This window comes from Hemitrygon akajei, chromosome 15 (genome assembly GCF_048418815.1).
Source record: "Hemitrygon akajei chromosome 15, sHemAka1.3, whole genome shotgun sequence".
NCBI classification, from domain to species: domain Eukaryota; kingdom Metazoa; phylum Chordata; class Chondrichthyes; order Myliobatiformes; family Dasyatidae; genus Hemitrygon; species Hemitrygon akajei.
The window spans coordinates 18891104-18916178 of NC_133138.1; the positions used below are offsets into that span (position 1 = coordinate 18891104).

The 25075-nt window shown below is 41.7% G+C and overlaps 1 protein-coding gene across 1 annotated transcript in view; it reads left to right on the forward strand.

The window, feature by feature from the left end:
• Positions 1-302: 302 nt before the first annotated feature.
• Positions 303-25075, forward strand: part of sgcd (sarcoglycan, delta (dystrophin-associated glycoprotein)) — a 574429-nt gene continuing 549656 nt past the window's right edge. Inside the window, 2 exon segments of the mRNA XM_073067274.1 lie at positions 303-392; positions 494-545. Of these exon segments, the coding sequence (XP_072923375.1) occupies positions 367-392; positions 494-545 (78 nt within the window). The 5' untranslated portion in view covers positions 303-366.

A 25075-nucleotide genomic window follows, 5' to 3' on the forward strand; every position in this document is an offset into this window, starting at 1 on the left:
TATATTTCTTTATAATAACATTCAGATTAGAATATATAACTCTTGTAAAATTTAACCGCAAACCTAAAAATCAAGCTGCACTTAAGCACACGAGAGATTATGAGAATGAATGTAAACATGGAGGGATTCAAAACAACTTTAGAAAGTGAGGCTGTATTAATGGGGGAGGGGAAGCGTATTTTGTATAGCAACAGAAGTCTGAGTGTTGGATGAGTGTCAAGGGAGCACAAATGTGGAGTGTTATCCCATTTTCTATAAAGAATCGGCTTGTTTTTCTTGGGTGGGTTGGGATATCGGACCGATAGCACAGCTGAGACTAGAGCAATTTCAAACCCAGGGGCTGCAATAACAGATTTCTCATCAGCAATGGATGCGCTAGCTCATCTCATATGGTAAGTGGGAAGATTGCGAACGTTCTCATCAAGAATAACATGGCGAAGTAAAGTCATGATGAATTACATGGCAACAAGTTCAATTGTGCTTTCTTCCTCAGCAACACTCTTCAGAATTCCATGGTGACCCACATCCACTGGAAGGGATTAAAGGTACAAATCCAGATTAATCTTCTGCTGTAATTGGTGAGAAAGCAATGCAGCTGTGAACAATTATTTCCCCATGTGGCCTGTGAGTCATGTTCTTACATGCAACTATATCTGGAAAAATTAAATGATTCTGCAAGGATGAAAGAAAGGTGATTTCTCTGTCTAGTTGGGGAAAGGGGCTGATTAAATCAGAACAGCTTGAAGAACTATTTTTAACTTATGCCTTTAAGGTAGCTTGATTGCATTCATTGTGCAATGGTATTTTTATTCAAAATGTTATCATTACTCGATGTCTAACGGCATAGGGTTTTTCTTCGGCAAGTGATGGTTATTCACTTTGGAACTGTATGAAGTTTCTGTCCAGCAGTTTCATAATTCACTACCGTTTAATTGTAACTTACCTTTGATTGTCAGCACTAGTTTCTTAATTCACTACCATTTAACTTTAAATATTGGTCAGTTTAAGCATTGAATCTTTTATGACTTTCAGGGGCATTAGGCAATCTTATTCTCAGTGATAACGAAATATTGCCTATTTTGAACAGTCGCTTATAAGATTATTAAAAATTTTAGATCAATAATAATATGACACATTGTACTCAAAAATAACAGTGACTAATAATATCAACTACAAATAAAGTTATAGTAGAGTCTCAGAGGAAAGTAGAAAGAATCATAAAAAATTTATTCATGGCTACTGTTAGTAGTGAAGTTTGAGACCAGTTGTCAAGTCATGAAGACTATACCAGGAAGGTCTTGGGCATCCTTTTCAAAATTTTGACATGGCCATGCAAAAGGAAAAGATATTTATAGAAGCATTATTGATGTCAAAGCTGCTGGAGGATAGAAATCAAAGAATATGAGCACAATGAGCTGTGGTAGATTCAAGTCTGTCAAAAATAAAACCCTACTGGTGCTCACCCACTGGTTATTTTAAAACTTGCATTAATCTTATAGTTTCTTCTGTGTTGTGCAGTGGGAGTTTTGCCTGATGCCTTTTGGATAAGTATTCCCAGGCAGCTGGGAAGAATTGAGAAGATAAAATGCTGAATATAATAATAAAAATTGAAATTAATGTTTTATGTATATTTTTAAAATATTTACATGTTAAGTGTTTTTAAGGTGATATTGCTATGGTTGGCTATGCCATTTAATCTGTTATTCCTTTAAGTTCTTGATAAAGCTATTAAAGATTGCAAAGTGATTTAGACCAGCTGGGAAAATGAGCTGAAAAATGGCAGATGGGGTTTAATTTAGACAACTGTGAGGTGTTGCACTTTGGAAGGCAAGCCATGGTGAGAATTATCCACTGAATGGTAAGGCTCTGAGATATGCTGTAAAACAAAGGGACCATGTAATACAGATGCACAGTTCCTTGAAATTGGCATCATAGACAGATAGGACCATAAAGAGAGCTTTTGGCACATTGACTTTCATAAATCAGGACACTGAATTGTGTACAGGAGTTGATATGTTATGTTGAAGTTATACAAGATATTGGTGAAGCTAAATTTAGAGCATTGTGTGCCATTCTGATCACCTGCGGTGCCTACAAGAAATATATCAATAAGCTTGAAAGACTGCAGAGAAAATTGACGTGAATGTTGCTGGAACTTGAAGACCTAAGATACAGGGAAAGGTTGAATAGGTCAGGACTTTATTCCCTGGAGCACAGGAGAAAGAGGGGAGATCTTATAGAGGTTGGCACAATTATGTGTGCTATAGGTGAATGCATACAGGCTTTCTCCCCTCAAGTTGGATAAGATTAGAATTAGAGGCCATAGATTTAGAGTGAAAGGTGGAATATTTAAGGCTAAATCTAAGGAGGAACTACTTCAGTCAGAGGGAGGTGCGAGCGTGGAATGAACTGCCAGCGAAAGAGGTAGGTAAGGGTTCATTTGTCAGACGTAGGAGAAATTTGAACAGGTACATGCATGTGAGAGATATGGAGGGCTATGATCTAGGTGCAGGTACATGGGACTAGGCAGAGAAGCAGGCCATAGGGACTAAATAAGCTAAAGCTCCTGTTTCTGTGCTGTAGTGCTCTATGACTCTATAACCATAAATATTAAGCTCTTAATTGAATCTTTAAATAGTTTACCACAACTTGCCCACTATAAATTATTATAATTTGCAGCGATTCAGTGATTTGACGCTGCAATACTTCTTCCATTTTGTGTAGCCCCACCCCTTGTCTCTTCATGGGCTTTATTTGCTCACTCCTGAGCCAGGCTATGGTTTCAAGTCCTGTTTCAAATACATGATCAAAAAAAAAAGAATCTGTGCTAAGATTGTGCTAAGTGAAGAATTGGGCTGAGTGGTGCCACAACAACCTCCTACTTAATGTCAGCAAGACCTTAAGGAGGAGGAAAGCAGAGATCCATAAGCCAGGTGGAGAGGGTCAGCAACTTTAAATTCCTCAGTGTTATCATTTCAGAGGATCTGTCCAGGGCCCAGCATGTAAGTGCAATTACAAATAAAGAACAACAGTGCCTCTACTTCTTTAGGAGTTTACGAGGATTCAGCATGGCATTTAAAACATTGATAAACTTCTTTTGATGGGCGGTGGAGAGTATATTGACTGACTGCATTACAGCCTGGAATGGAAACACCAATGCCCTTGAATAGAAAATACTATGAAAAGTAGTGAATATGGCCCATTCCATCACAGATAATGTCCTCCCCACCACTGAGCATGTTTACATGGAGTGCTTTTGCAAGAAAGCAGCATCCGTCATCAATGGTCCATGCTCTCTTCTTGCTGCTGCATCAGGAAGAAGGCAAAGGAACCTGAGGACCTACAACCTCTAGGTTCCTGAACAGTTATTACCGCTTAACCATCAGGCTGTTGAACCAGTGGGGATAACTTCACTCAACTTCACTAGCCCCATCACCGAACTGTTCCCACAACCCATGGACTCTCTTTCAAGGACTTTTAATCTCACATTCTTGATATTGATTGCTTATTTATTTATAATTATTTATTTTTCTTTTGTATTTGTACAGTTTGCTGTCAATTGCATGTGTTGTTTGTCCAACCTGCTGTGATTGGTCTTTCACTGATTCTATTATGTTCCTTGGATTTACTGAGGATGTCTACAAAAGCGCGACTCTCAAGGTTGTATGTGGTGATATATGTGTATTTTTAATAATAAATTTGCCTTGAACGTTGGTTATTAGCACATTGCTTTTCGTAAGGACTTGCTGTGCATGAGTTGGCTGCCGAGCGTTCTACACTACAATTCGTGACTACTTCATTGGCTGTAAAACACTTGAGGATGTTGTGAAAGGATTAATGAATGCATATCTTTCTTTCTATAATAATTATCTGTGACAGTAAATCTGACGTTGCTTTAAAATGTAAAAGCAAGGAAATGTTAGTCTTTTTAAATAAAGCAATTTAAATTCAATTGGAGAATGCATTTAATGCTATTAAAACAATGATTCATTATTTCCATTGAAGGCATTACTTTAATATCAGACTGATATCTTCCTGCTTGCTGGTGATAAATGTCAAATATCAACTTGCTGCAGCACAGTATAAAACAATTTAATGTAGCTGACCTGCAGTGGAGCAAACAGAATAATAATAGTGTGAGTTATGGAGATAGTATTTCATATCATTCTTGTGTGCCATAAATATTTGTTTAATTGGATGCAGGATTCCTCTGAGTGCGACTTGTTCTTACTACACAGGAGCAAATGAGCAGCATGTTCTTAGCTCTAAATGTATGTCCCCTGAGGCTGCACGCATGGAACCAGAATCTTCAGGAACGGCTGTAGTCCTGCTGAAGGGTCTTGGCCCACCCAAAACGTCGACTGTACGCTTTTCCATACATGCTGCCTGGCCTGCTGAGTTCCGGTAGCATTTTGTGTGTGTTGATACAAAATCCTGAATGGTTGTATCACGGCCTGGTATGGAAACACCAATGCCCTCGAGTGGAAAGGCCTACAAAGAGTGATGGCTACATCCCAGTGCAAAGGCCTCCCCACCATTGAGCTCATCTACAATGGGCTCTGCCACAAGGAGGCATCATCCATCGTCAAGGACCGTCACCATTCAGGCTATGCTTTCTTTTCTCTGCAGCCTTCAGGAAGGTGGTACAAGATCATTAGGTCCCACATCACTAGCTTTAGGAACAGTTATTACCCTTCAACCATCAGGCTCCTTGAGCCATTGTGGATAACTTTATTCATCAGAACTCTGAAATGATTCCAGAACTAATGAACTCACCTTCAAGGACTCTGTAATTCATGTTCTCTGTATTATTTATATATTTATTTACAGTACTGTGCAAAAAGTCTTAGACAAATATATATGGCTAGGTATAGCTAGGTTACCCAAGACTTTTGCACGCTACTGTAATTGTCAATGTGGAATGAAAAGCGGGTTTGTAAATCTGGTGTGACCAAAGGATTTTGGGAATGGCAATGGTGGAGTGCTGTGGAAGGGTTGTGGGATAGGTGGCAGAAAGGAAGTTCCGGGGGGGGGGGGGGGGATGGTGGTGTGGGTGAAGAAACACCCAGCCCTGAGACACTAGGCAACGTCTTTTGATTCCAAACAATTGGTTTATTGTCACTTCCTGCTCCCTTCCCTCTCCCTTCATCTTTTTCCAACCATGATTCCCGTCTCCCTGCCCCTTCCCACTCTCAGTCCACAATAAAGACCCATATCAGAGTCAGGTTTACCATCATTCACATATGTCATGAAATTTGTCTTTTTTATTGCAGCAGTACAGCGTAGTACATATAGTTACTACAGTACTGTGCAAAACTCCTAGGCACCCTAGCTGTATAGTTGTGCCTAAGACTTTGGCGTAATTCTGGATTTGAGTAATTTGGGTTTTTTTGCACTTTAGTTGTTTGTCAGTCCTTGATTGTGTGTAGTTTTTCATTGACTCTATAATGTGTTTCTTTGTTCTATGTGAATGCCTGCAATAAAGTGAATCTCAAGGAAGTCTATGGTGACAAAGACTACATTGGAATTTGACCTTTGAGAAGCATATATTAAGAATTGCTGGAATTGTACCTTCTAACTTCATGGCCTTGTTCTATGACTAAACAGAACTGGATGCACCTTTCAGTGGTCATAAAGCGTAAAGTTTTAAGGTTGTTAGAAGAGCCAATAATTTGGACATCTTCATTTGCAATCATTCTATGAAATCCTTTTTTTTAACCATCTGAACAAAGTGTATTGAACCAAATCAGGATAAGGCACTGCCTTTCTAGATTTCCCCACCCTGTCCTTTAACCATACTGCTAATTTTATGAAGAGATTTGACTGTGATAAAAGGATCTGGCATTGTCTCCCTGCATGGAGATGAGAGCTAGGAGCAGTATGCATTTAGAGACGTGCCAGCCTTGATTGATGCTCATAATGACCTCTAATATGATACAGTCCGTGAATTGAAATTCTGCAGGTACAGTTGTAAATTAAATATTAAGAGATAAATTATTAGAGTCTGAGAAAGCAGATCAGTGTGAAGATGGAAGGATTATTAATAGCACCACACGTTAATATTTGAATATTTATGAAGTATATTAGAACTGCAGAGTTTGTCATTGGCCTAAACTGGTTAGATTGGAAAACCATGCAGTGTGCTTTATTTAATGCACTTTTGCCCATTATCAATTTCAGAGGAATTACACATTTGTAGGAATCTTTTATTAAAAATGGTTAAGTCTTAGACTTTTTTTCTCCTAAAATTTAACTTTTAAATTCTGATAAGGTCATTCTTAGTAGGACAATTTAGGAAATGCACTGAAGTACAAATCTAAATAACTCAAAAAATATGGGGGGATTTAGTTGATTCCACCTTCCTGCTTAAAGATTTATTGTCCATTGTCTCATTTCTTACGAACTAACTTCCCTTGAATGAAACATTATGTATGTATGTATGTATGTATGTATGTATGCATGATTTGTTTACACATTGTTTGGAATGTAATATATGTAGGTCTTCTAATACACATGTCCCATTTACTGCTACTGCTGATATTAACTCTCAAATTTACTAGATTAAACCTAATCACTAAATCATACCACAAGTGTTATTCTAATCTTTTTCTCTTCTACATGTATTCTCTTGCATTTGAATTAATTATTGACAGATTGTACTCTTTGTGAGTCAATGGCTTGCTGTTTTGCACAGGCCAGTTTGTACCTGACTCCCATGTTAAAATCAGAATCAGGGTTGTTATCACTGACGTGGACTTCTGGTCAAGATGACACCAGCAAACAACGATCCCATGAGCGACATCTTCCAGACAGCAAAACTTCCCAATTATTTCGCTTTTTCAACACCTTCTGCTTGTTCTTTTTGTTTTGTCTGTGTTACGGAAAATGTTGGAGACTGCGATGTTCGACTTGAAACTCGACCAAAGAATCCAACGCTGTGCTGTGTCTGGAGAGCTGCCTCGTGGAGATCAGAGACTGGTGGGGGAGGGGGTGATGGAGAGTTGCAAAGGTCCGAGAATAGAAGCTGACTCATGGAAAAGACCAGAGATGACGCATTGGGTTATGAATGATTCCATCTTGAAGCGGCGAGGAAGATTGAAGCATCGACGTGAATGTGGAGGGAGTCAGTGATAGCTCGGCTGCCGGATCGGAGCGTTCACCCCCGGGTGGGCAGTGTTTGACACAGAGTTGGCAGCATTAGGACCCGGGCTGGCAGTCACTCTTTACAGAAGGAATGAATTCGTGCAGCTTCTCTCATAATATGCAGCAAAAGGACGTTTTCCCATATTCTGAGATTTTTGTGATTATTGGACTGTTACAGATTTTCAGTGTTTTCTTGTGGTTGATTGGCCTGTTGGTGTGGGCGGGGGCGGGGGGAATTGGGAATTTGGTGCTTCTATCGTTTTCTTCTGCGAGTGAGAGATCAGGGATTGTTATGTGTAGAGGATCATTGTTTTTGCAGCTGTTGGTTGCTGCGGATGAGAGGCGGATTATTGGGTCTGTGAGTTTTGTTTCTTTTCATTTTCATGCCAGTGGGGGGGGTGGGGAAGTTGATGTCTTTCCTTTCATCAACACCCATGGTCTTTCTGTATTTAATGGCTATCTGGAATAGACAAATATCAGAGGTGTATTACACATGCGTACTTTGGCAATAAAATCAACCTTTGAACTTTTGAACGTTTCGTTGTGAAACTTGTTTTGCGGCAGCAGTACAGTGCAATATATCAAAAATTACTATAAGTTACAATAAGAAATATATAAAAAATCAAATAAATAGTGCAAGAAGAGAGCAAAATAGGGAGATAGTGTTCATGGGTTCAAAGACCATTCAGAAATCTGATAGTGAAGGGGAAGAAGCTGTTCATAAAATGTTGAGTGTGTGTTTTCGCACTCCTGTACCTCCTCCCTGATAGCAGTAATGAGAAGAGGGCATGTGCTGGAAGGTGAAGGCCCCCATTAATGGATATTACCTTCTTGAGACACCACCTTTCGAAGATGCCCTCGATGGTGGCAAGGCTTGTGGCTGTGATGGAGCAGGGTGAATGTCCAACCCTCTGTAACACTTTCTGATCCTCTGCACTGGAGCCTCCATACCAGACGGCGTTGCAGCCAGTCAACACAGTACATCTGTAAATATTTGCTGGAGTCCATTATATTGTAACATGGAAGCCAAGAACAAGTTGGAATTCCTAAACCCAAATACATCCTAAGCCAAGGAGTTGGGTGCACTTGGCACTAACCCCCTTAGCTTTCGGCCAGCACGGCTAGATCTAGGAATTGCTGACTTTGATTCCAAGTGTAAACACTGCTTTTTAAAAATTTAATCAATCTTAATATTTTCAATTAGCTTCCATGACTTGGAAGGAGTTTTTAATTAAATGTATTATTTTTATTTTGATTTCTTTTTAATTATCTAACTCAGTTTAAACTGTTAGAAAATGTCTGTGATCACCAGTACTATTTAATCACAATTTAATCTCTGGATGCTGCCTCAGGATCTGCTTCCTGAGGTTTAGTCACTGTACATAAATTAGCCTGCTTCGTGAGGTGGCCATTGTACTGAGGCCTTGTGGAAGACAGTGTGTGGGGGGGTGGTGGTGGATGCAAAAGTAAATGCCAGGAGATAAAATGGGCAGCAGACCGTGGACAGATAACCTTCCGAATCCTCGCCCCATGCTGAATCCTGCCCATGTTTCATGGAGGTTGCCAATGTGCATTATGTTACTGGAGCAAAATTACAGTCAAACAGAAAGCAATGATTCCAGCCTCAGCTGAGATTTCCTTTGTGCTTGGGCACTGAACCTGAGGCAAGTGAGTAAACAGGACCTGTCGTTTAGGCTGGGGTGGGGGGGGGGGTAACCTGTGGTGGAAATAAGTAGGGAGTGTGCTTTCAGGTTGTACTGTAGTTAACCTCCAAATCCTGGCTCTTTTCTCTCCCTCTCTGATCTACCCAACCCTTATAGAATATAGAACATAGAACAGTACAGCACAGTACAGGCCCTTCGGCCCACAGAGTTGTGCCAACCCTTAAACCCTGCCTCCCTATATATCCCCCACCCTAAATTCCTCCATATACCTGTCTAGTAGTCTCTTAAATTTCACTAGTGTATCTGCCTCCACCACTGACTCAGGCAGTGCATTCCACACACCAACCACTCTCTGAGTAAAAAACCTTCCTCTAATATTCCCCTTGAACTTCCCACCCCTTACCCTAAAGCCATGTCCTCTTGTATTGAGCAGTGGTGCCCTGTGGAAGAAGTGCTGGCTGTCCACTCTATCTTTTTCTCTTAATATCTTGTATACCTTTATCATGTCTCCTCTTATCCTCCTTCTCTCCAGAGAGTAAAGCCCTAGCTCCCTTAATCTCTGATCATAATCCATACTCTCTAAACCAGGCAGCATCCTGGTAAATCTCCTCTGTACCTTTTCCAATGCTTCCACATCCTTCCTATAGTGAGGTGACCAGAACTGGGCACAGTTCTCCAAGTGTGGCCTAACCAGAGTTTTATAGAGCTGCATCATTACCTCGTGACTCTTAAACTCTACCCTTGACTTATGAAAGCTAACACCCTATAAGCTTTCTTAACTATCCTATCTACCTGTGAGGCAACTTTCAGCAATCTGTGAACATGTACCCCAGATCTCTCTGCTCCTCCACACTACCAAGTACCCTGCCATTTACTTTGTACTCTGCCTTGGAACTTGTTCTTCCAAAGCGTACCACCTCACACTTCTCCAGGTTGAACTTCATCTGCCACTTCTCAGCCCACTACTGCATCCTATTAATGTCTCTCTGCAATCTTCGACAATCCTCTACACTATCCACAAAACCATCAACCTTTGTGTCATCTGCAAACTTGCCAACCCAGCCTTCTACCCCCACATCCAGGTCGTTAATAAAAATCATGAAAAGTAGGCATCCCAGAACCGATCCTTTTTGGACACCACCAGTCACAACCCTCCAATCTGAATGTCCTCCCTTCACCACGACCCTCTGCTTTCTACAGGCAAGCCAATTCTGAATCCACCTGGCCAAACATCCCTGGATGCCATGTCTTCTGACTTTCTGAATAAGCCTACCATGTGGAACCTTATCAAATGCCTTACTAAAATCCATGTAGATCACATCCTCTGCACTACACTCATCTATATGCTTGGTCACCTCCTCAAAGAACTCTAACAGGCTTGTTAGGCATGATCTGCCCTTCACAAAGCCATGCTGACTGTCTCTGATCAGACCATGATTCTCTAAATGCCCATAGATCCTATCTCTAAGAATCTTTTCCAACAGGTTTCCCACCATAGACATAAGGCTCACTTGTCTATAATTACCCGGACTATCCCTACTACCTTTTCTGAACAAGGGGACAACATTGGCCTCCAATCCTCTGGTACCATTCCCATGGACAACGAGGACATAAGGATCCTAGCCAGAGGTTCAGCAATCTCTTCCCTTGCCTTGTAGAGCAGCCTGGGGAATATTCCTTCAGGCCCCAGGGACTTAACTGTCCTGATGTATTTTAACAACTCCAACACCTCCTCCCCCTTAATATCAACATGCTCCAGAACTTCAACCTCACTCATATTGTCCTCACTGTCATCAAGTTCCCTCTCATTGGTGAATACTGAAGAGAAGTATTCATTGAGGAACTCGCTCACTTCCACAGCCTCCAGGCACATCATCCCACCTTTATCTCTAATCAGTCCTACCTTCACTCCTGTCATCCTTTTGCTCTTCACATAATTGAAGAATGCCTTGGGGTTTTCCTGTACCCTACTCGCCAAGGTCTTTTTGTGCCCCCTTCTTATCTCTGTGCCTCTTTCCCTTCTTTTAATCTTCTCATCACCACACACTGCTATGCTGGTTCTCCTCTCCTGCTTCTTGCTCCTCACCTCCCCACCTTCCTCCCCCTTTCCATGCTCCATCTTTCTCTCCTATTACATTACATAGCCTTCAGTCCTTTGTCACTTTCACCTGTCTCTTCCCAGTTTCTGGTGCCATTCCCACTCTCCCCTCTGACATCAGCCTATCGAGCCCTCGTGCAGGGCAGGGTTTGCTGGAAGATGGATCAGCACACCTGCACCACAGGCGTACCTTGTCCTGAAGGAAACAACTGCTCTCAGTGCTCAAGGATGCTCTATTAGGGACCATATTCAAGGAGGAAAACAGGGCAGATTGTAGCAATTACAGAGACATCTCCCTCCTGTCAACAACAGGCAAAGTGCTTGCATGTATCCTTGTCAACTGACTCCTTTTGCTGTCTGAAGAAGTTCTCTCTGAATCACAGTTTGGTTTCTGCCCATCTAGAGGTACCGCAAACATGATCCTCACAGCATGCCAATTAGTGCTTTGAACAAAAGCAATCCTTGTATTGGCTTTCATAGATTTGACAAAGGCATTTGATACTGTAGACTGGCAAGCTCCCTGCGTACACTGTCAAGACATGGTTGTCCTGACAAGTACTTATGAATACTGAGGCTACTGCATGATGGCATGTCAGCCACAGTACTCAGTAATAGTGGCGCTGAATCGGAACCCTTCGCTGTCAAGACAGGAATCAAACAGGGCTGTATCAAAGTTCATAGTTCAAGTTTAATTCAACCATACATGAATATTCATGAATACAGCCAAACAAAACAGTGTTACTCTGGGGCCAAGGTACAAAACACAGTATCAACAGTCATACACAGCACAAAGCACATATATAGCACGTATAAGATATCAGTGAAATACAACTTGAATATACTCTGAAGAGTGTTGGTGCGTGGCCAAGTGGTTAAGGTGTTCGTCTAGTGATCTGAAGATTGCTAGTTCGAGCCTTGTCTGAGGCTGCGTGTGTCTCCTTGAGCAAGGCACTTAACCACACATTGCTCTGCGGCTCTGCGACGACACTGGTGCCAAGCTGTATGGGTCTAATGCCCTTCCCTTGGACAACATCGGTGGTGTGGAGAGTGGAGACTTGCAGCTTGGGCAACTGCTGGTCTCCCATAAAAAAAAATCCTTGCCCAGGCTTGCTCCCTGGAAACTTTCCAAGGTGCAAATCCATGGTCTGTCAAGACTAACGGAGGCCTACCTACTCTGAAGAAGACCACCAATGTATCCTGAATGCCTTTGCCAGGGCATATAGAGCTCCAGGATCTAGTTTTGAGTATAAAAAAAGACACAGATCTTATATCTGTCACTGCCAAATCAGTCTTTTATCCAGCCCTCCATAAAAGTTGACAATATTGCCCTTGAAAGTGTAGACCATTTTCCCTACTTTTGTAGCATTATCTCTTCAAAAGCAGACATTGACTCAGTGATCAGCCACTGCTTGTGTGGTGCTAGATGACCCTATGCAAGATTAAGGAAAAGAGTATTTAAAGATTGTGATCTACAGGTCCAAACAAAGCTTTTGCTCTATGAAGCACTTGTCATACCTATATTGCTGCATGAAGCTGAATTATGGACCACATACAGTAAACACCTGAAAGTCTTGGAACAGTACCACAAAGGTATTGAGGATCAGCAGGGAGGACAGACGCACTATCACCAGGGTACTGGAAGAGGCCAACGTGAATAGCATCTCTACCACGATAAAGCAACACCAACTCTGATGAATAGGTCAAGTCATTCAAATACTTAACTCATGTCTCCTTAAACAGATCCTTTACACCCAGTTGAAGGAAGATCAGAGAGCCCCTTGTGGGCAAAGGAAACACTTTGAAGATAATATCAAAATCAGTTTGAAGAAATTCAACATTCCATCTAAAAACTGTGAAGACACTGCACTCCATAGATACACCTGGAGGAAATCTGTTCAAGAGGGAGCTGCGGTGTGAGAGCGAATTCCGCTGTGCCGCAGAGAACAAGCAGTAGATGCCAAACGAGAGACCAAATAGCCAAAATACCCAATCACTAACCACAGCTACCACTTACTGTACCAGAATATGTGGATGCCTGATCAGCCTCTGCATCCACCTAAAGACCCACCAATAGACAGCCCCTTAGGAGAACATCTTACTCGACTTGAGCGATCACACTACTACTGTAAATCCCCATGTATCCATCGCCGGTTTACCCTTGCTGCCCCACTTCCCTCCATATTTTTATATTGGCTACCCCCACCCCAACCCCCATCTTCCAGTCTAGAATCTAGACCTTTGACTTGAAATATCATCTATCCATTTTCCTCCTTTGACCAGTGGAGTTCATCCAGTATCTTGTGTGTTGTTTTAGATTCCCACAGTTGGAAGTCTATTGTGTCTTTCTTGTATTTTTCTGTGTCTTTCTGTACACTTTTGCCTGTTGCAGACCTAAACAGAAATACAGTGATTTTTTATATATATAAATGAGTGCTGCTGGCTTGGCCAACATTTAGTGTCTGTTTTAAAGTTTCAGCATTCCCATTCACTTCCTGTAATGTACGGGAAGGAGTGTGAGTATTTATGAATTGATTGCACTATGTGGAATAACTTTTGATATTTTATAGGAGACATATCCATTAGTTGAGAGTTAGTTGCTTTTGACAAAGCATGCTTTATTAAGAATGTAGCTTTGCTTTTTTTGTGTTAGTAAGCGGCAACAACAAAGAGCTTAAAGATAACATACTAGCTGTGCTTTTTTCAGAGATATTAACATTCATTGCTGGGATCTGGAGTCACATGTGTATCGGTTAAGGTAAGGAGGTAAATTTCATTCCCTGAAGGCCTTCAGATGGGGTTATATGACAAATGGTCAGTTCCGTAGTCATTTGACTAGAAACAGCTTTTTAGCAGTTTAGGCAACGATGTTTATTGAAATTTAAATCTCCCGGTTGGCATAGCGTCATAATACATGACAGCACAGAAACAGGCCCTTTGACTCGTTGAGCCTGTGTTGAACTATTAATCTGCTCCGTCCCATTGACCTGCACCTGGACCGTAGCCCTGCATACATCCCATCGGTGTACCTATCCAAATTTTTCCTAAATGTTGAAATCAACCCTCCATCCACTATTTGCACTGGCAACTCGTTCCACACTCACACCACCATCTCAGTGAAGAGGTTCCCCCTCGTGTTCCCCTTAAACATTTCACCTTTCACCCTTAACCCATTACCCCTAGTTCTAGCAACACACACAAAGTGCTGGTGGAACACAGCAGGTCAGGCAGCATCTATAGGGAGAAGCACTGTCAACGTTTCGGGCCAAGACCCTTCGTCAGGACTGTCTATCACCTGTCTACACCTGCTGCCCCACTTCCCTCCATATTTTTATACTGGCTACCCCCCCCCCCCCACCCCACCCCCACCCCCCATCTTCCAGTCCAGAATCTAGACGTTTGACTTGAAATATCAGCAATCCACGAAGGGTCTCGGCCCAAAACGTCAACAGCGCTTCTCCCTATAGATGCTGCCTGGCCTGTTGCGTTCCACCAGCATTTTGTGTGTGTTGCTGGAATTTCCAGCATCTGCAGATTTCCTCGTGTTTGCCTTACTATGTACAAAACCATGTTGACTATCCTAATCAGTCCCTGTCAACCAAATCCCCATATATCTGGTCACTTAGAATACCTTCCAATAACTTGCCCACCACTGATGTCAGGCTCACCGGTCTATAACTTCCTGGCTTATTCTTAAAGCCTTTCTTAAACAACAGAACAACATTAGCTATCCTCTTCTGACCCATGGCTAAGGAAGTTTTAAATATCTCTGCTAGGGTCCCTGCAATTTCTGCCCTTGCCTCTCACAGGGTCTGAGGGAACACCTTGTCAGGCCCTGGGGATTTATCCACCCTAATTTGCCTCAAGACAGCAAACATGTCTTCCTCTATAATCTGTATAGGACCCAGGACTTCGCTGCTGCTTTGCTTCATGTCTATAGGCTCTGTGTCCTTCTCCCAAGTAAATACAGATGGAGAAAAATGATTTAAGATCTTCCCATCCCTTTCAGCTCCACACATGGATTACCACTCTGATGTTCCTGAGGACCACTTTACTACCTCATCTTGAATACGGAAAGTCTGAACCTTCTTGACCAAACTCCCATGTTGAACCTTGTCAAATGCCTTGCTGTTGTATTTTTTTTTTTGTTTTTTGGGGGAGTTCTGATGACTTGACCTGCAAGAAAGTGAAGTTATCCTCTCTGGTTCAAGGGCCTAATAGTTGAGGGGTAATAACTATTCCTGAACCTGCTGGTGTGGGTCCTGAGGCTCCTGTCCCTCCTTCCAGATGGCTGCTGTGAGACGAGAGCATAACCTGGATGGTAGGGGTCCTTGATGATGCATGTTGCTTTCCTGTGAGAGCGCTCCTTGTAGATGTGTTCAGTGCTAGGGTGGGCTTTACCTGTGGTGTACTGGGTTGTATCCACTATGTTTTGTAGGCTTTTTCCATTCAAGGGCATTGGTGTTTCCATAGCAATACAGATCTATAAAGTATATGCATAAGATTAACTTATATACAAACGTTTGTACATAGAATGATTGTATGTACATAATGTGATGCTTGGTAAGTCTTCCAGGTAGCAGCAGGACATATGAAATGGACAGTGACAGTGACTATGTCAGTGTAGGTACGAAGTGGGGATTGTAAGTGTAAAGTGGCAGTACATGGTGGGGGAGGAAGGTTACTAAGGGACTGCAGAGAGCAGTGGCTGACTTGTATTTAGTTGTGGTGGGTGGAAGTATTGATCAGCCTGATGGCTTGGGGAAAGCAACTGTTTTTGAGTTTAATTGTCCTTTGCTTCACTGGATGTATTCTAGCATGTATGTTCAGTAACTATCCTAACAGTGCAGACTCTATTTTTTCCCTCTCCCTTCATTAGCAGATCCTGACCTGTTGGGCATTTCTGACAGTTCTGCATTTTTCAGCCTTTTGCATTTTTTTTCGCTTGTGTTTTTATTTTCCCCTGTCTCTCACGCGCTTTCCTTTTCAGAGTTCAAAGTTCAAAGTTCAAAGTAAATTTGTTTGTAAATGTCACCGTATTCTATTTTGGGATTCATTTTCTTGCAGGCTTTCACAGTAGAACAAAGAAATAGAATAGAGTAATTGAAAAACTACACACAAACATAGACTGACAAGCAACCAATGTGGAAGAGAAGACAAACTGTGTAAATTAAAAAAACAAAAACCCATAAATAAATAAATAATACTGAGAACATGGATTGTAGAGTCCTTGAAAGTGAACCCATAGGTTGTGGTCAGTGATCAGTTCAGTGTTCAGTGCTGAAGTTATCCATGCTGGTTCAGGAGCCTGATGGTTAAACTGTTCCTGACCATGGTGGTGTGGGACTTGTATCTCCTTCCTGATGGCAGCAGTGAGAGGAGAGCGTGGTGCGGATGGTGGGGTTCATTGATAATGATGGATGCTTGACTCTCCCTGTCTCTTTAAGTGCTCTCATTTCAATGTACTTATGCTCCTCTGTTCATGTTCTCTCCCCTCCCTTCCTTCATTCAACTAATCAACTTGCTACCCACACTGCAACTTAAAACTAATCTCATTCATCTCTTTCCTTGTTCTAATGAAGGGTCACCAACCTGAAACTTTAATTTGGTTTTCCTTCCCACAGATGCTACTTGAGTGACCTAGTTTTTCCGGCAGCTTTTATTTAGGCTTCATTTAATATCAGCCTGTTGGTAACCTTGATGCTAACCTGTTGGCTGGTAATAAAAAACAACGATAAAATGCTGGGAGCCGTAAATGGTTCTGACTTGGCAAATGAAGAGTTTATCAGCTGCGGGTCATTGCTGATCAAGTGGGCAGAATGTATAAAATGAAAGCAGTTTAGTGATTTTTTTTTCAGAGGAACCTGCTTTGTCTTTTTGAAAAGTAGTTCTGTTTTACAGACCATAAAACATAGTCACAGAATTAGGCCATTTGGCTCCGCCGCTCAATCATAGCTGATTCTTTTTTCCCCTCCTCAGCCCCACTGCCTGGACTTCTTCCCGTAATCTTTGATGCTGTGTCCAATCAAGAACCTATCAAGCTCTGCCTTAAATACACCCAACGACATGGCCTCCAAAGCTGCCTATGGTAATAAATTCCACAAATTCACCACCCTCTGGCTAAAGAAATTTCTCCATTCTCTGTTTTAAATGGATTCCCCTGTATCCTGAGGCTGTGCCCTCTTGTCCCAGACTCCCCCACCATGGGAAATATCCTTTCCACATCTACTCTATCTAGACCTTTCAACATTCAAGAGGTTTAAATGAACCCCCCATCCTTCTAAATTCCAGCGAGTACAGACCCAAAACTATCAAATATTCCTCATATGGTAACCCTTTCATTCCCAGAATCATCCTTGAGAACCCCCTGTGAACCCTCTCCAATGCCAACACATCTTTTCTTAAATGAGGAGCCCAAATCTGTTCACAATACTCAAGGTGAGGCCTCACCAGTACCTTATAAATACTCAGCATCACATCCCTGTTTTTGTATTCTAGACCTTCTGAAATGAATGCTAACATTGCATTTTCCTTCCCCACCACCAAATCTACCTGTAAGTTAACTTTTAGATTGTTCTGCACAGGGACTCCCAACTCCCTTTGCATCTTAGATTTTTGGATTTTCTCCCCACTTAGAAAATAGTCAGCAGATTCATATCTTCTACCAAAGTGCATGACCATGCATTCCCCAACATTGTATTTCATTTGCCACTTTCTTGCCCATTCTCCTAATCTGTCTAAGTCTTTTTGCATCCTACCTGTTTCCTGAACACTACCTGCCCCTCCAACAATCTTCATATTATCTGCAAACTTGGCAACAAAGCCATCTATACCATCATCTAAATCATTGATATACAGCATAAAAAGAAGTGGTCCCAACACTGACCCCTGTGGAACACAACTAGTCACTGACAGTCAACTAGAAAAGTATCCTTTTATTCCCACTCAGTGCCCTCTACCAATCAGCCAATGCTCTAACTATGCTTGTAACTTCCCTGTAATACCAGGGGCTCTTAACTTGGTAAGCAACCTCATGTGTGACATCATGTCAAAGGCCTTCCGAAAGTTCTAACATCCACTGCATTCCCTTTATCTATCCTATGTGTAATCTCCTCAATTCCAACAGGTTTCTCAGGCAAGACTTTCACTTAAGGAAACCATGCTGACTTGGTCCTATCTTGTCCTGTGTCACCAGGCATTCCATAACCTTATCCTTAATAATTGACTCTTAACATCTTCCCAACCACTGAATTCATGCTAACTGGTCTGTAATTTCCTTTCTTAAAGAGTGGAGTAACAATTGCAATTTTCCAGTCGTCCTAGCACCATGCCAGAGTCCAATGATTTTTGAAAGGTCATTACTAATGCCTCCACAATCTCTACTGTTACCTCTTTCAGAACCCTAGGGCACAGCTCACCTGGTTCTGGTGACTTAAGTACCTTTAGGTCTTTCAGCCTTTTGAAGACCTCCTCCATTGTAAGATTAACTGCACTCACTTCTCTTCCCTCACACCCTTCAACATCTGGCACGCTGCTAATGTCTTCCACAGTGAAGACTGATGCAAAATACTCATTAGTTCATCTGCCATCTCCTTGGCCCCCATTATTATTTCTCCTGCCTCATTTTCTAGCGATCCTATATCCATTCTCATCTCCATTTTATTTTCTACATATTTGAAAAATCTTTTACTATCCACTTTGATGTTGTTTGCTAGCTTGTTTTCATATTTCATCTTTTCCCTTCTAATGATTCTTCTTGTTGCTCTCTGTAGGGTTTTGAAAGCTTCCCAATCCTCTGTCTTCCCACTAATTTTTGCTTTGTTGTATGCCCTCTCTTTTGCTTTTACATTTGCTTTGACTTCTCTTGTCAGCCACTGTTATACTATTTTGCTATTTGAGTATTCAGTTTTGGAATACATCTATCCTGCACCTTCCTCATTTTTCCCAGAAACTCATGCCATTGCTGCTCTGTTGTTATCCCTGTCAGCATCTCCTTCCAATTTACTTTGGCCAACTCTTCTCTTATACCACTGTAATTTCCTTTACTCCACTATGTCTGACTTTACTTTCTCCCTATCAAATTTCAAGTTGAACTCAATCATATTGAGATCACTGCCTCCTAAGGGTTCTTTTACCTTAAGCTCCCTAATCAACTCATGGAATAATGTAGCACAGACACAGGCCCTTCAGCCCCATGACTCTATGCTGACCATGATACCTACCCAGCAAGTCCCAACTTCTTGTATTTGGCCAACATCCCTCTCAGATCTGCTGCTCCATGTAGCTATCTAAGTGCATCTCAAATAATATAATGTACCCGAGTCAACCACTTTCCCTGGCAGCTTATTTCATATACTCGTCACCCTCTGCTTGAAGAATTTTACCTCTCAGTTCCCTTTTAACTCTTTCCATTCTCACCCTCAGTCTATGCCCCCTAGTTCTGATCTCCTCAACTTGGGTGAAAGTTCAAAGTAAAATTTATTATCGGAGTACACACATGTCATCATATACAATCTGGAGGTTCCTGTTCTTTGGGCATACTTAGCAAATCTGTAGAAGAGTAACTGTAAACTGTAAACATCAGGAACTTTTAACTGTAAACAAACTGTGCAAATGCAGATATAAATAAACAGCATTAAATATTGAACATGAAATAATAATAAAACAGAGTCCTTAACTGAGTGTAGCTATTCCCTTTTGTTAAAGACCTTTACCATCCACCTTATTTATACCTCTCATAATTTTAAATAGCTCTATAAGGTTGCTCCTCATTCTCCTGTGTTCCATGAAATAAAGACCTTGTCTGACCAACCTCCCCCTACAATCCAGGCTCTCTACTCCTGCAACATCCTTCTAAATATTTTTGCAGAGGATACCTTGATATCTTCAACACATATTTTGGGTTCAGTGGTATTCTTCCTAACCTCTTCAGATTCTACAGTGACTCATCCAACACAGTCTGCAGAATCTGCTGCTAATGGTGTAATGTGATGTGAGGGCAGAAGAGAATGCACAGAGTTGTCTTTCTAGATATGTAAACTGTATCGTGGTGTTTGCATAAGTCTTCTTGCAGTTTCAAGAATGAAGAAAGCAGATATAAATTCATCTTCTTCTATACCCTTCCATCAAAGACAATGATATATCCAGTGATTAAATTATATTTTGTTCATAGTGGAATTGGTGGATGTGGATTCATTTGCAACATCAAAGAGAAGTTGGGTAAGTATATAAATGGATGGGAGGGACATGGAGGGCTATTATCTAGAGATCACCTCTGCCATCCGAAGTCACGAACAAAATTCACTTGAACCCTTTTTGTTATTAAACCAATTTCTATGGATATACGGTTGAAGCTATCCAGACCAGTTGTATCGAGGTCCGGTACAGCAATTAGAATGAGCGTGAATGTGAGGAGCTGCAGAATGTAGTGGGCTCTTGCCCAATAAATCATGGGCACATCCCTTCCCACCACTGACAGCATTTACAGGAGGCAGTAACTCAAGAAGGCAACATTAAAGATCCCCACAACCCAAGCCAGGCCGCTTTTTGCTGCTACCATCGGGTGGAGTAAACCAGGTTCAGGAACAGTCACTTCCCTTCAACCATTTGGTTCTTGAACCAACCACCAAAAACCTCATTCACTCTGACCACCTTGCTCTAAGATGGACTTTTTTTTGTGGTTTAATTGTGTTTTCTTGTAAAAATTGTGTTTATGTTTAGTTTATGTTTTTCTTGTGACTGCTGCTTATATGATGCTATGTGCCTGCGATACAGCTGCAAGTGTTTCATCGCAGCTGTGCATATGACAATAGACTCAACCATGACTTAAACTCAGTCATTGAACTGCAGTGTGCATAGGTCCAGAGGCTGAGCTCCAAGTCGTCATTGACTGCCTTAAGCTTCCACTGCTGTACATTGTGTTAGCAACAATAAGAGTCTGGAAAAAGTAGGTCACTTTCCATATAATGAAGCCACCTTACAGCAAAGGCAGATTTTAATGATAAAGTTGCTTTCAGTTAGCAGCACAGCCTTTTACGTCAGAGTAAAAAAGGTTTTTTGATGCTGATGGTCTACTGAGCAGCATTAAACCTTACACACTTGTGCAATTCTGAGGTATGAGCTACCTACAGCAGGTACTTTAAAGTACTGGTGAGGGGCGTTGCCAATGTTGCCACTGTAAAATCCTCAACATCTTTTGGTGGGATAGACAAATGAACATCTGTGTTCTCATCCAGACCCACACCCTCATCATTGAAGCTTTAATTACATTCAGTTGGCTTCATGTTACTTACATGACTGACAGCAGATTCAGGAAACAGAGACACTACTCTGAACTTCATTGGTGACAAGATGTTACTGGGACAAGAAACAATTCAAAGGTATCCTATCAAAAACTCAGGGAATACCTCACAACTGTCATCCCAGACTGGGTCCATATGCTCTTCAGGTACTCAAGTATGTGGAACCCTGGAGTAAACACTGAAAGAAATGCACTGACTCCCATATATCCATCCACACTAGCATCTCCTGTTGCTCCTGTGACAAAGTCAGGGGTCTCACATTGGTTTCAGCCATGTCAGAACTCACAGAAATGGAGTGGAAGCAAATCATCCCCAATCACCAATGAAGTGGAATATAGATGAAGTGCTTCTGATCCCCGTGACCTATTTATACACTAGACTCATTACATTTTGCCAATGAAAGAAAGATTCATTTACTCCTACTCTGTTTTCTGTTATCCAGCTGGCCATAAATTCAAGCAACATATACTTGCCAGTCCACGAGCTTTTATTTTCTGCAATAATCTTTGATGTGACTCCATATCAAATGCCTTTGGGAAATCTTAATACATCCATCAGTTCGACTTGATCCACAGCACACGTTACTTCCTCAAGGAACTCCAATATTCTACTTATTTTCTGTTTGTGATTGAGAACTGTGCTGTGTGTTCCTGTTATTTATTACCTTGTGTTTTGATTTGCAACCTGCTCCTCTCTGTCTGATTTTCTGGTATGAGTACTAGTTGGTTATTTCAAAAGCTTAATTGCACAGAAAATGGCTATTGGTTTCATAGTAAAACTGACCTGTGCACTTATGGTCACAGAATGCTGTTCCATTCTGAGAGCAAGGCTCTGGGATTTAACCTTTGACTGCTGGCTACTTTCTATATTGAACACACACAAAATCTGGAGGAACTCAGCAGACCAAATACAGTAGCAAAAGAGACAACATTCAGCGTTTCAGGCCAAGGCCCTTCATCAGGACTTTCCTTTGTGTGTATTGTTTTGGATTTCCAGCATCTGCAGATTTTTCATATGTGTGTACCTTATACATTGGTGATTCCTGAAGGAGGGACACTTCTGACACTTTTAGCTGCCATCTCTAGGGAAGCTGCAACCAACGTATAAATGAGGCTGCTTTGCCCATAGACTAGATTGGAAACATTGTCATTTGGACCATACCCGAGGAGGTTTATGAGAATGATTTGGGAGTGAAAAATTTAACGTATGAGGAGTGTTTGATGGTTCTGGGCTTGTATTCAGTGAAGCTTAGAAGAATGAGGGGAATCTTATTGAGACCTATAGAATATTGAAAGGCATAGATAGAGTGGATGTGGAGAAGTCTAGAATAGACAGCCTCAGAATAGAGGACTATCCTTTTAGAACAGATGTGAAAAGGAAGTTCTTTAGCCAGGAGGTGGTGAGTTCGTGGAATTCTTTGCCCCGAATAGCTATGGAGATGAGGTCATTGGGTGTATTTAAAGAGAAGGTTGATGGGCTCTTCATTAGCAAGACCATCAAAGTTTATAAGAAGAAGGCAGAAGAATGGGACTGACAGAAATAATAAATCAGCCATGATGGACTGGGGGAGCAGACTTGATGGGCTGAACGGTCTAATTCTGTTTCTACGTCTTATGCGGAAATTCAGAGTGTGATCTAAAAGCTCTTCACCATTGCAGTGGCCTAATGAATGCTTTAGCACAATGTATAATCACTTTCTCTTTCTCCCACCTTCTGACTGTGTGTTTTGAATTTATAGATCTTTACTATGCCAAACAGGTGTTGGCTGATACAGTATTTAATTACCAAACCAACACTGCATGTGGGCTATTAAACTAACAAATGTGCAGAATCCTTTAGTGCTATTTTCTGTGACATTGGTGTCTTCTAGTTGTACAACATGGAGGCAGGCCCTTTGGCCCACCAAGTTTATGCCAGCCATCAAGTATTCATTTAAATATAATCCTCTTACAATCCCATTTTTATTCTCCACATATTTACATCAACTCATCCCAGATCGTACCTTCCTGACATCTTTGGAGATGGGAGGAAATTGGAACACCTGGAGGAAATCTATACGGTCACGGATAGAACATGCAAACTCAAACAGACAGCACTGAATGTCAGAAGTTTGGCTAGTGATTGAAAGTTCTGCTTTCTGAGAGGATAAGAATGTTGCTGATGTTAGCCTTCATAATAAACTGATTATGTGCCCCCATTTTGCAGGGACACTCATTGAGCTGGCAAACAATGCTCCTGCAAGGGTTCCCAAAATTAATCCCTTAGCTCAAATTTCAAGTTCAAGTTCAAGTTTAATTGTCTATCTATGAATGCAGTCGAATGATAAAGTGTTACTCGGAGGCCAAGGTGCAAAACATAGTACTAACAGTCACACACAGCACAAGGCACACATGGCACAGATAAGATAGTAGTAAAATATAGTCACACATATAACAAAATATAGCATAGGTCCCTGAGTCCAGGAATGTTGTAGCAGTCAAACACAATACGGCCTGTCTTCTGCTGAGCGGCCACTAGGGGCAGCACTGACTCCGGCTTGGACTCTGTGCCACTCCGCCTCCAGTGGAGCACAGCGATTCTGATGCCTCTCTCCTGGGCAGCAGTAAACAGTCGACACTGCGGCTTGAGGCCTCGTAACTCACCTGCCATCTACCAATAAACCAGTGAAGTGGACCTGCAACATTCCACATTAACAATATCTAACAGGGTCTTACAATCATAAGCAAAACAATTAATATGATCACTCGCTGTTAGGCTGCACACCGACTCTGACACAGGCAGCAGCACGATTCACACCAAGACCAGCTCCTTCAGTTTCTCCGCCAATGAGCAACTTGCTGATGGGGCAGACCTGCAGTACTTTATGCCCTTAATGTCCATTTCGGTTTTGCGATTGTAAAAATATGTTTTATAAAGACCAAAACAGCTTTGGTTGGCCCCATAGAAGTTGTTGTATTCGAGCAAGCCACCATCTTACTGGAAGGATTTCATCCGATTCACTTGGTGATTCTGTGACTGGAAATTTTTTGAAGCTCACCATTTCATGACGTTGTGTAAGTACTGAGTCCTTTGCTATTTATGATATATATAATTGACCTGGATGGTAATGTAGATGGGTGGATTAATGCGTTTGCACGTGATATGAAGAATAGTAGTGGTGTGGATAGTGCAAAAGACCGGCAAAAGATACAGTAGGATATAGATCATTTGTAGATATGGGTGGAGGAATGGCAGATGGAGCTTAACCTGGCCAAATGTGAAGTTTTGCACTCTGGGAGGTCAAATGTAAAGAAACAGTACACTGTTAATAGCAAGACCCTCTAACGTGTTGATGTACAGAGGGATCTTGGAGTGCAAAAGTGCCCGTGCAGTTTGATAATGATAAAGAAGGCATGTAGCATGCTCATCTTTATTAGTCAAGAACCATAGAACCATAGAACATTACAGCATGGAAACAGGCCTTTTGGCCCTTCTTGGCTGTGCTGAACCATTTTTCTGCCTAGTCCCACTGACCTGCACCTGGCCCATATCCCTTCATACACCTCTCATCCATGTACCTGTCCAAGTTTTTCTTAAATGTTAAAAGTGAGCCTGCATTTACCACTTCATATGGCAGCTGATTCCACACTCCCACCACACTCTGTGCGAAGAAGCCCCCCAAATGTTCCCTTTAAACTTTCCCCCTTCACCCTTAACCCATGACCTCTGTTTTTTTTTTCTCCCCTGGCCTCAGTGGAAAAAGCCTGCTTGCATTCACTCTATCTATACCCATCATAATTTTATACACCTCTATCAAATCTCCCCTCATTCTTCTACGCTCCAAGGAATAAAGTCCTAACCTATTCAACCTTTCTCTGTAACTCGGTTTCTCA